Source organism: Papaver somniferum, chromosome 3, assembly GCF_003573695.1.
Source record: "Papaver somniferum cultivar HN1 chromosome 3, ASM357369v1, whole genome shotgun sequence".
In the NCBI taxonomy this organism is placed as follows: Eukaryota; Viridiplantae; Streptophyta; class Magnoliopsida; order Ranunculales; family Papaveraceae; genus Papaver; species Papaver somniferum.
In genome coordinates, this window is record NC_039360.1 from 197,731,389 (window position 1) to 197,745,152 (window position 13,764).

Below are 13,764 nucleotides of genomic sequence, written 5' to 3' on the forward strand. Positions count from 1 at the left end.
TATTAGCTTGAATCTGATCAGGTTTTCATCTAACGGTGAATATTGAATGCTTTGTTACTAAGCTAACATTGATTGCAAACCCTGATTTGAAAGACTATATAAGGGAGAACTCTAGCAACTGGGAAACCTAATCCCCACACATCCTGTGTGACAATAGTTGTATTAGATATAGTCGATTCTCCTTTAACCTTAGGTTTCTATCGAGACCCTGTAGGTTAACGACTTGAAGACTTCATTGGGATTGTGAAGCCAGACCGATACTACTTTTCTTGTAGTTGTGTGATCTGATCTTACTGTTTCTATCGTACTAAGTACAAGCGTAATATCGTAATATTCGTCTCATCGTTTGTGATTCCGAAATATCTTCTTTCGCTAGTCGATTAAGATTATTGTGAGGTGATTGATAATACTGAGCTGTTCTTCGGGAATTTAAGTCTGGTTTATCAATTGGTTCTTGTTCACCTTGATTTATCAAAATACGGAATAAAAACTCGTAGGTATTTCTATGGGAGACAGATTTATCTAATACCGTAGACTTTTCTGTGTGATACAGATTTGTTTATTAAAGTCTTCGACTGTGAGTCATAGCAACTCTTAGTTGTGGGTGAGATCAGCTAAGGGAATCAAGTGCATAGTATCCTGCTGGGATCAGATACGTAAGGAGCGCAACTGTACCTTGGATCAGTGTGAGATTGATTGGGGTTCAACTACAGTCCAGACCGAAGTTAGTTTGTAGTAGGCTAGTGTCTGTAGCGTCTTAATACAATGTGTGTTCAATCTGGACTAGGTCCCGGGGTTTTTTTGCATTTGTGGTTTCCTCGTTAACAAAACTTTTGGCGTCTATGTTATTTTTTTTCTGCATTATATTTGTTTATATAATTGAAATATCACAGGTTGTGCGTTAAATCAATCAATTGGGAAATCCAACCTTTGGTTGTTGATTGAAATTGATTGATACTTTAACATTGGTCTTTGGTACCGTTCAAGTGATTTCTCTTGTATTCAATTAGACATGCAGATTTCTATTTGCTTGAGTAAGTATTGAATCGAGCAAGAGAGATATAACTCTTTGATATACTTTTATTAAGATTGAGTCTGACTGTCTAGTTGATTCTCTTAAAAGTATATTGGAGATAGTCCATATAGTTTGCTAAGCGAAATATTGGGTGTGGTTGTTAGACCCCCGCTTTTTCAATTTAATCCAAGAACCAGAAGATGACTATGATTACTACGGTTGGTTTCAAAAGGTATGCAAGCTAAATATTGTTGTTCATCCATAAAACTTAGGTAGTGTTGACTTTCCAGCAATTGGCAGTTTTCCACTTACATGTCTTCCATCCCAACCCCCACCACCGACGGGCGAAGCATATACGTACTCTAGCAGTCAAATGGGGTCGTCAAATATGCCTCCATTATCTTGGGAAGTCCAGACTTTATCACCAAGTGGATATGTTGTTACATTTCCACTTACTAGTGAAGGTATGCAGCAGAGCTATACATACGATGGTGTGGTGGCAACAAAAGAAAAGTATCAGAACGATTTGAACAATTTTGCGCTTTGTACCAATCAATTCCGCGATTTTCACTTGAGACAGATGCAAGCTTTGAGGGAGAGTATGGGTTATGAATTGCCTGAGACTCCGTTATGGTCAAGTTCTCAAATTCCCGGTGAGAGCAATACAAGAAGTCGTGCAAGTGAAAGTCGTAGAAGTCGTCATCCCACTCCAACTATGATGGAAGGTCCTGTAATCACTCCTGGTGGTTGCGTAAATATGGATGCATTTAGGAAATCTGTAATATATACCACAACAAGTTCACCATTTCACCGATTTCAAGCACCTCCAATGGCTCCGGTACTATTTCAAGGTTATGAATCACCTGATGCTACTCAACCACCATCTCAGAGTCCAAATAATGAGTTTTCACAAGATCAAACAGGCTTAGGGGATTACATATTTGGTGGTAATCGTTAGTTTGATAGATTGTTAATCGTTAATTTGAATCGTGGTTTGTTTAAATTGTTAATGTAATTGCACTTTTGTTTAATAAATAATAATCTTCATTTAAAGTTTTCTACATAAGTTAAAATTGAGAACTTATAATTGATAAGCTAGATTAAATTGGGGCTACACTTTTAAGATTTCATAACAACTTGCATATCGGAACTTCTCTTCATTGTTACAGAGCCACTTAGCACGACATCTTTGATCAATCTCTAGCATGGTTTCACCACTTCTCATGTTTCGAGCCTCTACCCTTATCATACCAATATACTTGGTAACATTCTTGGAAATTATGGAGAAACGAGCACTCAACACCATCAAATTGCGATTGTTGAGGTTCGTCGATTGGATGATTAGTGAAGGAAACATAATTCCTGTAGATGCATTCATCTTCTAACGTGCTAAAATTGCGCTGCTGTGCTCTTCTTATTTCATTTTGCACACTAGCTCGAAGTGCAACTCTTTGATTTTCGGTCGCATATTGCTCTTCTATGAATCGAGTCATTGGAAAATCTTAGAAAATAGGAAGAAGGTGTGAGTTAAAATGGTAGAGGAATGTGGTATTTATAGGGAGGAAAATTTATGGCCGTTGGATCAGATTATACTTAACGGTGTAAACTAGACCGACCGGTCTTATAAGAGCCGCTAACGGTGTACGTAACACCTAGCGGTATAGTCTTGACCGAGCGGTCGAGACTCGACCGCTCGGTGGAAACTTGACCTGGCCTGGCTCAGTGGCAAATTTACCACTTAGCCATACCAGTTTGCCAGCTCCATAATGGGTGCAAAAATGGCAAACTCTCAAGCTTACCACACCCATAGAAACCGGCCTAAGTGACCCTATTTTGTATTATTATAGGTATGCCGCGTATGTCCCAATTAATTTGGGTATTACCCAATCTAGCCCGGTTTTTTTACATGGATTGTGATCTCCTCCTTGCTAATCCGGCATCCCTGTCAACAATGTAGAAATATAAAGCCAGGCGTGACTCTCGTAACACATATTTTAACCTTTACAATAAAGACAAAAGGTGTACACTCAACATGGGTGCCTCGACTATAACATTTGGATCCTCATCTGCAAAACAACCGGCGTGGACTTTCTCAAGGCATTGACATTTTGTAAATTGACATTTCATTACAAAGTCAATGTGATTAGTAAATTTGTATCTGTCAATGATGATCTCATCATGATCTCCCACGATGGACTAATATAAATACAGTACAATATATGCAATCTCAGTTTTGGCGCACAACTTCACATTATTCTCTTTGCATCCCAGCAAAGTCAACTCTACCCCATTTATTAGCTCTCGCTTGCTGCAAGAGAAATACTGTTTGGTGTCTATACATTAGGATCCAAATTACGTATTTGTGATTAATGGAGGAAGCCTGGGATTTGCAAGCAGTTGTTAGTCATTTCCCCCCCAACGAGCCTATGACTACAACAACACCCACCACCATCAACCAAGATGACAGTCATCGCCAACAAGATCCATTAGATTTTTTCACCCCATTTCTGTCTTTATCAGATCTGAAAGAACTAGAGAATGGTCAGGATATTTACAAACCCTCATCATTTTGCTCGAGCTCCTCAAATTATATTCAAAGTAATGAAGTTATACCCGGTAGCTTTTACATGAGCACTCCTTATCTAGGAGCATCAGCATCAGCACCAGTGCATCTACAACAATTTCAACAGCAGCCGCAGATGCCGAAACAGCAGCTTCATCCTTCTGTTATTTCTTCGACTCCATCTATTGCTACCAGTACCACCACAACTAAATCTCTGAAACCAACATTAAAAAGAAGGTTGATTACTCATAATTTTTTTATCTTTGAAGTTGGATTATTACTTAATTTTACCTTGTTACATGTACGCTATATATAATGATAAGAATGGAAACAAAATGTTGTTGTTAGCAAATAGACGATAGATATTCTTTATTAGCTTGTGTTACTTTTCTTTACCTTTTCATATGGTATCATAGCGTACATCAAAAAATCAGTAAATGAGGACGTCTCTCTTGTGATTTGATGTGTTCCTCTTAAATGAAATTGAGTTCATCCTGGTGGGAATTGTGGGAAGTGATTAGTGTTGGCCCTTCGCATACTCATGTGTTGGGATCATTACATAGATATGCACCTTATTTTGGGAAACCAAGTAATTAAATCTATCTCCGCTCCTTCATTATTTAGTCAGTCAGTAGTCTCTTGAAGAACACCGGTTAAAGGTACTAGGTTGTGACTAGTTGATTCACCGTAGAAACATATTTTTTTGATACATTCTCTATTTGTCAACAGGAAAGTTCAGCAAAAGAGACTCGTCTGCAAAGTACCAGCTGAAGGTGTTTCTTCTGATATGTGGGCTTGGAGAAAATACGGCCAGAAACCCATCAAAGGCTCACCATATCCAAGGTGCATGGATTACTAGTTTTTTCTTCTTTTTTTTTTTCCTTCCAGCTTTTAAGTTGCATTGATATTGAAACGCACATATATATGCATTGCTATGGTAAATTTACAGAGGGTATTACAAGTGCAGTAGCTCCAAAGGCTGCATGGCAAAAAAACTAGTAGAGAGAAGCTATTCAGAGCCATCCATGTTCCTCATAACTTATAAGGCCGAGCACAACCATCCAATTCCGACCCATCGAAACTCCCTTGCTGGAAGCACAAGACACAGTAATAATAGTAAGCCAAACACAAGTGCGACTACTTCATCTACATCAGCAATAACAAGTCTTTCTGCAGTATCTTCACCGATTACACATTCGTTAATGGAACCATCCATTGAAGCGGCAGATAATAAGTTTCGAGTACAGCGACAAGTTAAGCAAGAAATAAAACAAGAGTATGATCATAATTTTAATCTGATGAGCCAAGAAGAATTGTTCATGGGTTTAGAGGTTCTCAATGGACCCACCATGGTCACCACTTCTGGTTCTTTTATGAGATTTTGAGCGGGAGGGTTTTCTTCGCCATCATACAGTTTCGGTTGTAGTTGCATTTTACAAAGATGAGTGATAAAACCACCACTAAACAAACAATGTCCTAGTTTTAACTACTAAGTTTTTTTAACAATACCAGGGGCTACTTGCTACTCCATCTATGTTTATCTCAAAATTTTATTGATTGTTTGATAATGAATAGAAAATAAAAGTAAAAGAATCTGAACTTAATGTCAGTTACTATTGCTTATACATTTACATCTATCACAAAGCCTTTGGCTTTGATAAAGGTTGATAGTCCCTGCTAATATATATTAATACTATGAAAACATGGGAAACCCGCCCACCCTATGCGCCTTCAACTCTAATTTGCGGGTGCAGATCCCATGTCCCCTTCCTCCATGTGCCCTCGTGTCCCACTAGTTAGATTTTGACATGTGGCTTCATTTTTTTCCATAATTCAATTATCCTATTTACGGTTAAAGATAATTATGAAAACATAAAAGCATATATATTGTTACCTTTTTTATCTCCCGAACCAAAAATCCAAGCTTGAGGTTCCGAATGAATAACAAAGTTTTTGTATCAAAAAAAAATTTCATTAAAGGGAAACACATCTAATAGGTTAATGATCATCCAATAGTGAGGATGCAATTACAACAGGTATTTTAGTGAACTTAGTTATATCATTTTCAAGTCCTTATTGTTAAAATCCTATGTTAGCACTTTAATTTATATGATTAAATTGTAAAACCAAAACTATTAAAAGGAGCTTAAAGTTTATATATTTTTTGATTTTGTAGGGTTTACATAACGGTGCTCAACTTGAAGAAGACGATCTCCAAGTGCGGCGCAAATTGGATTTAGGTAAGGGCATCGACCTAAATATTTCTTTAGATGATATCTCTACTGAAGAGTCGAATAAAAATGTCGCATGTGTTGAATCAATTCACTCTAGAATAAGAAAAGAACAAATTCCAGTACTAGGAATGGAGTTTGAAACAGAAGACAAAGCCTACACTTTTTATAATACATATGCATTCTATTTTGGGTTTAGTGTGAGAAAAAGTAAATCCCATTTCTTTAGCAATAAGAAATTGAGAGATAGACTATTTGTTTGTCATGCTGAAGGTAAACGTGATGTAGATACTCGTGATGCCGCCGATGTCAAGTCTCACCGTGCAGAAACAAGGTTCGAGTGTCTAGCTAGGATGAAAATCAGTTGTGTTTCAAATGGTGATATGTATCGTGTCATTGAGTTTATTCCTAATCATACACATGTTACATCTAGTCCTTCGAAGACACATCTTTTTAGATCTCATAGGAAAATGAGTGCTATAAATATAGCTCAAGCCGAAATGGCGGATAGGTCTAGAATAAATCCTAAAGAAACAGTAGAATTTATGAGTAGACAAGCAGGCGGTCGGGAACATCTTGGATTTATTCCACTTGACTATAAAAATTATTTGTGCACCAAGCGAACAAGAGAAATGAAAACAGGAGATACGGGAGGTGTATTAGAATATCTGCAAAAGAAGAAATTGACTGATCCAAATTTTTTCTATGCCATACAAGTGGATAAAGAGGATTTAATAACTAATATATTTTGGGCTGATGCCAGAATGATGGTAGACTATGATTATTTTGGCGACGTGGTTTGTTTTGATACCACTTTTAGAAAAAACAAAGAAGGAAGACCTTTTGCGATGTTTGTTGGAGTTAACCATCATAAGCAATCAGTCATATTTGGTGCTGCACTTCTGTATGATGAAACTGCAGAGACTTTTGAGTGGTTGTTTGACATTTTTGCTAAAACCATGTCCGGGAAGAAACCAAAGAGTATTTTTACTGATCAGGATGCTACAATGGCAAAAGCTTTAGCATCGGAGTGGCCGGAAACAACCCATCGGTTATGCATTTGGCATATATTTCAAAATGCAGCTAAACATCTTAGCCATGTTTTTGAAAAATTCGATAACTTCGCTAAGGAATTTAGCAACTGTGTATATGATTACGAGGAGGAAAAAAAATTTATAGATGCTTGGAAAAATATGCTTGAGAAATATAAGCTCCAAGATAATGAATGGTTGAGCAGATTATTCAATATAAAAGAAAAATGGGCTTTGGTTTATGGAAGAAATACCTTTAGTGCTGAAATCACCACCACCCAACGAAGTGAAAGCTTGAACAGTTTGGTAAAAAAATATGTCAACTACAAGTATGATATGTTGCGTTTTTTTCGTCGTTTTGAAGGGCTAGTTGATGATCGTCGTTATTAACATCCAAGTAAGACGAGAAGACAAGCTTTTGAGCCAATCAGTGATCAGATGGCCACAGTAGAATGTTTGGAGTTGCGTCTTATTGTTTAATTGCCGCAATCCTTGTAACAGAAATTTGGATGAGATTACAAGATATTAAGTTCACATTTATTTATTTGATCTAAACTTTGCTGGCTACATTATTTTCTTTGATGGAAAAAACTCATAACTTTATTGATTAATAAGGAGTTAGTAAAGATATATGTAACATCTTGGTACTCGTTTTGAAGTTCACTGTATTACAAGAGTTCAACTCGGAAACCATTCCAAAAGATTGTGATGAACATTCTCCAGGTAATCTCAAAGTGCATTCAAAAGAAAAGAGAAGAAGAATGAGAGATGTAGATTTTTGGTTCGGGAGATAAAAAAGGTAACAGTATATATGCTTTTATGTTTTCATAATTATCTTTAACCGTAAATAAGATAATTGAATTATGGAAAAAAAAAAGGAAGCCACGTGTCAAAATCTAACTAGTGGGACACGAGGGCACATGAAGGAAGGGGACATGGGATCTGCACCCCTAATTTGCATGGAAACTTTCTCTTGAATGCGTATTTCACGCTTTTTCATTATAGACGACTGTCCGGCATATTTTTTTCATTGTTCCATGGGAATTGTTCAATTGTGAGAAATCATGATGTGAATTTGTTTTTCAACCTCAGATGACACTCAACCACTTAACAAATTATCTTTTTCTTTACGCCAGTTCTGATACAAGGTAATAGAAATATATTTATGACTCGATCTAGATTCCACCATCTAGGGGTGTACAGCCTGTGTGTCGGCATGTTTATGGCATTGCTGTGCACACTAAAATTTGAGCACAGTATGGTATAAATGCGGCTTGGCATAGCATGACACAATATGATAGCTTTGATGTGTTGTGTTGAGCTAGGATATACTATAATTGCCACATTAATGATACATCACAACACGCAACACGAATTAACAAAGCACAACACGAAGCACATTAAAACACAGTACACACGACAAGACACGCTAAAAAATACGGCACAACACATGTAAAGTTACGGTATATCAGGCTATGTATTTTCATAAAAGTATCATAGTTGTGCGTACCCAGTGATATCACACTAAACAGAGATGATGTAACGAAGCACAGGTTTGGAACTATTTTATGTAGATAAAATGGATCATTTTGGTGATAATTTTTAAATTAAATCTTCCAGTAATAGTCATACACATGATGCCAATGAATAGTTCTACTACGCAATCTCTTATATATAAAGAACCTAGTCGACATCCGTATCATTTTCAGATGTGGGGTGGTTGCCGGACATTTGTGCCCTGCCTGTCATACAGATGTGGATTTCTTTTTGTAAACTAATGCTAACGTCTGACCGTCTAAATTATTTTATATGTTGCAAATGGCGCATAAGAGCTGTGTTTGGAAACTTCTAAAACAAAAGTCTACTGTTTGTTTATTATGATTGGTAAATCTGCTCTTAACTCATTTTTGAAGTTATATGTCCAAATGCAACCCACATCTATACAGTGTATACTCGTGTAATTTGACATATATATCATCAGCTATAGAATGCATTTCACAAAATTGATCAAAAAGATCAAAACAAACAATTCCTGGGTGAAATAGATTGTTAGCTTTTTATACTGTTTATATAGCCAAAAATCAGAAATATATTGTTTATATAGCCAATTTGGATATTTCACTCAGGAAAAAATAAATAAATAATATGTTTTACCTAAAATACTCTCTGACCTTTTAAACCCCTCTTTTCAAATAGTATTCTTCTTTTCCTGAAGAAACAAAACAACTTCGTCCCTTCTAAGCTCTGAGTGATTTTCGAATCAGAGATTCGAAACTTTTCTTCAGAGCGATTTTTGTTTCCATTTCAGATTTGTGAGCTCAATACATGGTGATCCACGATTGTTGAAAATCGAAGTTTAGAGTACTCTACTTTCAAATCAGCTAATAGCATCGAATCGGTAAGTTTGAAGTTTCAATCGGTATAATTCTGATTTGGTTTTTGTCCAATTGAAGTTTCTCTGTCTATTTTGAAGTTACACTATCAATTTTTATTATGTGATTTTGTTAATTTTTTATTTTAGTTGTTGATTTTGATTATCCAGGGTTTTACTAATAACCAATTTTGGGTTTAGTAATCTTACTTTCAATGCAATATACATAGATGCAAACCAATTTTGGGTTTAGGTTTTCTCCGTTTAGGATTTCTCTGTTTTTAAATGTTTTCTCGGATTCTGATTCAGTACCTATACGTTACACAACCACCGAGATGTTATTGAAAGACCTAGAGATGTTATTGTGAGCAATTGTAATCAAAAATACATGTACACAACCACAGATTATGCATGCAGTTGTTGATACTTATGTTACTTTCAAGATTGGTGATGAACTCTGGATTGATTGATTGGATGGGGGGCTTGTTGTTTGGGGGTATTTACTGATGATGAAGGTGTTCTTGATATTTCTTAGTAGTCTAGTAGAAGAAGAAATTGAATCTAGCTAGAGTTATATAATAAGATTTTGCATTGGAGTCCTAGAGGATATCAAAGTTGTGTTCATGATTTATGGTTTTATTTAGTTGCAGAGGGTCTCTTTTGTTTTATTATCTTTCTTTTTACTCCATTGTTATACAGGTAAGTTATGCAATCATGATAACTTGGTTGAGTGTTAGAAGCTTAAGGGAAATAGAACTTTGCTATTAAGCTGTCAAGAACAACCCTGCTGAAGGAGAAAGTACTATACCGGTACTATACGGAACTGTTTAAAGCAGTACTCGTAGAAGGTCACTTGATTGGTTCCTTCTGCACTAATCTGAAGGTAGTTGTAGAAGTACATAATAACTTATGACAGGTTCTTTGGTGGTACATTGTGCCCAAAGGGTACTTTGATGGTACACAGATGCAAACCAATTTTGGTTTTAGTTTGTCCTCCTCACCTGTTAATTGTGTGTTTGTTGTCTGACAATTTAGGTATTCCTTGTAAATGTCTCCATTTGGTATGATGAGTATGAGTAAATGCACCTAATGGTGAAGGCTCGGCTAGTTGATTTATTTTCCAACTTTTAAAGAACGATGAAACTAGCTTCATCATTTATTTTTAGTCAACCTGTTTGTCTTTGTTTTTTATCCATTGAATACATCCAGATTCATAATTGTTGTATATATATTCCTTGTAGATGGACCGTCATTTTCTATGTTTGGTTATCCGGGGTACCTATGCATGTCCATACCATGTTAATGTGAAGTCAACAGTTGATGAGTTGAAGTCGCATGTTTGTGCTTATTGGAATAACATTTCATCGGACTCAATTCAGTTTGTATTTGACTATGAGAGGAGAAGCAATGTTGTTGACAGTGATGTGAAGCTCCGGTATTTCTTATCATTGTGTATTCTTAAGGAGTTGTCTTTCTTGGAGCTTCGTTTATTTGAACGTGTTCCTCTTCGTGCTCCTGATTTTGTTCGTGAACTTACTATGAGCGAGTTTTGTTTAGCACCAGACTGTAGCAGAGATCAGTTGGTTATTCCTCGTCATCTTCCGAGCAGCAGTAAAATTAATCGTACACCTACAATGACGGAGTTGCTTTTAGGTAAAGGAAATAGCTCAGATCAGTCACCTATTCCTTCCTCTCAAGAGGTTGCTTCATCTCAAGATATCCCCATGTCTCAAGAACGTGCATTCAATGGAAAGTTGGCAATAAAAAGATCTTGCAAGGCGGCTGAATGAGAGTTTATTATAAAGGGTGTTGGTCAAGATTTTTATGGAGGACGAGATGAAGCTCGTCTTGTTGTTGAGAAATATAACCATTTTTTTGGTCGCAAGGTCAGAGTCGTCAAGAGCAATCCAGAACGGTATACGGTGGAGTGTTTTTACAAGGAGCAATTTACTTGCGACTGGATGTTCCATGCAGCTCCGAAGACTTCCAATGTGAAGGGTCATTTGTTCCTCAAGACCTATAACGGGGAACATACATGCTGTGCTGGTTATAGTGACAGAACAAAGGCTGATCCGGTATGCGCGAACTTGTCAAGAGCTTGATATTTGACCAGATCGAACATAATCCCAGCAAGAAATTCAGGGATATTGTTAGAGAATTCAAAAGTGATTATGGGTTAGAATTGAGCTACGATCAGGCGCATGCCGGGAAAGAATTATGTTTGAAGGAATTGTATGGCGAGGACACTAAATCATACACCGACTTGGTTTGGTGGTGTGAAGCCGTGAAGAAACACGATCCAGGTAGTAGGGCTGATTTAGTTATTGAAGGGGACCAGTTTAAGAGTTTGTTCTTAGCCTTCGATGCTTGCATCTCGGGTTTCGAATATTGTCACCCGATATTGTTCTTGGATGCAACTTTCCTAACTGGAAAATTTAGGGGTTGTCTTATGGCGGCTACCGGGAAGAATGCGAATAATGGTACGTCTTCTATTTTTAGATTTCATTTTTAATGTCAGATTATAAATTTGAAAGAAATTCAGAATTATTTTTTATGTCAGATTATCACTGAATGAAACCAGTTTCATCCTTAATTTGTGAAGTCAGACTAGAGAATGAAACTGGTTTCTTTCTGTATAATAGCAGTTTCAGTCAGTTTAATATGATTTTTTCTTTTTGTGTTTGTTTTGTTTCTGTAGGAATATTTCCTCTGGCATACGGTATCTTATCAGGTGAAACTATTGAGAATTGGCATTGGTTTTTGGAGAAACTAAAAACTATCTTGGGTCCTCGTATACTAACTATTATTTCGGATCGCCATGAGGGTTTGATCCAAGGAATTCGTGATGTTTTTCCAACTTTCCATCATGGTTGGTGTTACCAGCATTTGAAGAATAGTGCCCGCGGTAAGACCAACAAGAAAAAGGGAGAGCATGGTGCTGCAATGGATTTATTCAAACAATGTTTCTATTCATCAACGTATGAAGTCTTTCATCAAGGTATGCAAAAGTTGAAGTATATGGGATGTGATGGTCTTCACAAATTCTTGAGTGACCTTCCAGTAGAATGTTGGTCCAATGCACATTGTCTGGGCTGTCGTTATGGCGACATGTGTTCAAACATTGCAGAGTCGTTCAACTCTTGGATTAAGGAAGCAAAAGGTATTCCTATTGCAACACTTGTCAACTGGATTAGACTTAAAATTATGGATCAGATGAGTAAAAGGAATTTGAAGGGGGCGACGTATAAAGGATTCATTTGTCCCAGGCTAGAGAAAAAAGTGATGGCTTCCATTCGTGCTAGTGTCCAGTGGAGAATAACCAAGTCTGGTGACATGGAGTGGGAAGTTTTTGATGGAAAACACATGTATGTTGTTAATATTGCGAAGTTTCAATGCAGCTGCAGGGTTTGGTTTACTGAGCAGTTGCCTTGTGATCACGCTATTGCGTGTATGCATTCAAATAAGATCAATGTTTACGAGTACATTAATCTGTATTTCAGCATTGCTAGCTTCCGTGCTTCGTATGATCGTCCTATCAAGCCCATTCCCGATTACGACAAGCCTATTGATGGTGCTACTGGAGATCTCGTGAACCCACCAACTGTCCTAGGAAAAAAACCTGGTAGGCCGAAGAAGAAGCGGATTCCTAACACTGGTAGCGCAAGTTTCAAGAAACCAATTACGTGCGGTAACTGCCATACTCAGGCACATCATAACAAGACGACGTGTCCTCATCCTCCTGCGAAAAAGCAATGTTAAGAACCTGCTTAAGAACATCTCTAGCCTTCATTCTGTGCAGCGTCTTACTATGATTTCTTTATTAGTTTATTCTTCTCTGCAGCTTCTTGTTGCACATTTAAGATTCATTTACCTGGAATTATATTTTTGCAACTAGCATTTACCTTGAATTGTTTTTTTTTCTTCATAAAAACATATTTCTCTTCAGTTTTATAGTATATATATATATATATATCTTATAGTCTTCTGTTGGTTTTTTGATTGTACATTCTTTTCAGTTTTCATTGTAAAATTTGAATGTTTATGAAGATTCAAATTTAATTGTACAGGATGTAACCAATTTCATTTTGCCTATTATGGAAAAAAATGAGATTTTTGGCCAGGCTGAAACTGGTTTCATCCTTCACATTCTGACAAAAAAAATATTTTTTTCAACCTGCACACTCTGAAATTCATACAGGCTTGGATGTAACCAGTTTCATCCTAGCCTGGTTACATTCTGACAAAAAAAAAAGTTTTATACAGGATAGGATGTAACCAGTTTCATCCTAGCCTGGTAACATTCTGACAAAAAAATATATATTTTCAACCTGCAACTCTGAAAATATTCTGACAGGAAAATGTAATCATGTATGGTTTCATCCTGCATATTCCATCACAACATTATATTCAAACTATCAGAAAATTGAAGTGCAGGCAATTTTCAGAAAAGAAATTCATATTTAATTAACCTTCAAATTCATAAATGTTTGTGAAGACAGAGAGTTCAACAACAACAACAAAAGTACTTCCTAATCAACCACGTTGACAAATCC

At 36.6% G+C, this 13,764-nt stretch overlaps 2 protein-coding genes across 3 annotated transcripts; both read left to right on the forward strand.

Annotated features, from left to right (window-relative positions):
- Positions 1 to 3,262: 3,262 nt before the first annotated feature.
- Positions 3,263 to 5,259, forward strand: LOC113362016 (WRKY transcription factor 22-like). 2 transcript variants are annotated; one of them, XM_026605041.1, is made up of 3 exons: positions 3,263 to 3,815; positions 4,308 to 4,421; positions 4,528 to 5,259. In XM_026605041.1, the coding sequence occupies exons 1-3, from the start codon at positions 3,385 to 3,387 to the stop codon at positions 4,961 to 4,963; spliced, it is 981 nt and encodes a 326-aa protein (XP_026460826.1). In that variant the 5' UTR covers positions 3,263 to 3,384; the 3' UTR covers positions 4,964 to 5,259. The 2 variants fall into 2 exon arrangements, with proteins under 2 accessions (XP_026460826.1, XP_026460827.1); XM_026605042.1 differs by having other exon boundaries at positions 4,546 to 5,259.
- Positions 5,260 to 11,288: 6,029 nt separating this feature from the next.
- Positions 11,289 to 12,970, forward strand: LOC113360505. The gene is made up of 2 exons (XM_026604012.1): positions 11,289 to 11,691; positions 11,910 to 12,970. The coding sequence occupies exons 1-2, from the start codon at positions 11,289 to 11,291 to the stop codon at positions 12,968 to 12,970; spliced, it is 1,464 nt and encodes a 487-aa protein (XP_026459797.1).
- The last annotated feature ends 794 nt before the right edge of the window (positions 12,971 to 13,764 follow it).

Excerpts from the sequence above, each read along its gene's own strand:
- LOC113362016 (XM_026605041.1), top strand. The coding sequence starts at position 3,385 with ATGGAGGAAGCCTGGGATTTGCAAGCAGTTGTTAGTCATTTCCCCCCC. Across the intron at positions 3,816-4,307 it reads AAACCAACATTAAAAAGAAG|GAAAGTTCAGCAAAAGAGAC; the intron begins GTTGATTACTCA and ends ATTTGTCAACAG. Across the intron at positions 4,422-4,527 it reads AAAGGCTCACCATATCCAAG|AGGGTATTACAAGTGCAGTA; the intron begins GTGCATGGATTA and ends GTAAATTTACAG.
- LOC113360505 (XM_026604012.1), top strand. The coding sequence starts at position 11,289 with ATGCGCGAACTTGTCAAGAGCTTGATATTTGACCAGATCGAACATAAT. Across the intron at positions 11,692-11,909 it reads CGGGAAGAATGCGAATAATG|GAATATTTCCTCTGGCATAC; the intron begins GTACGTCTTCTA and ends TTGTTTCTGTAG.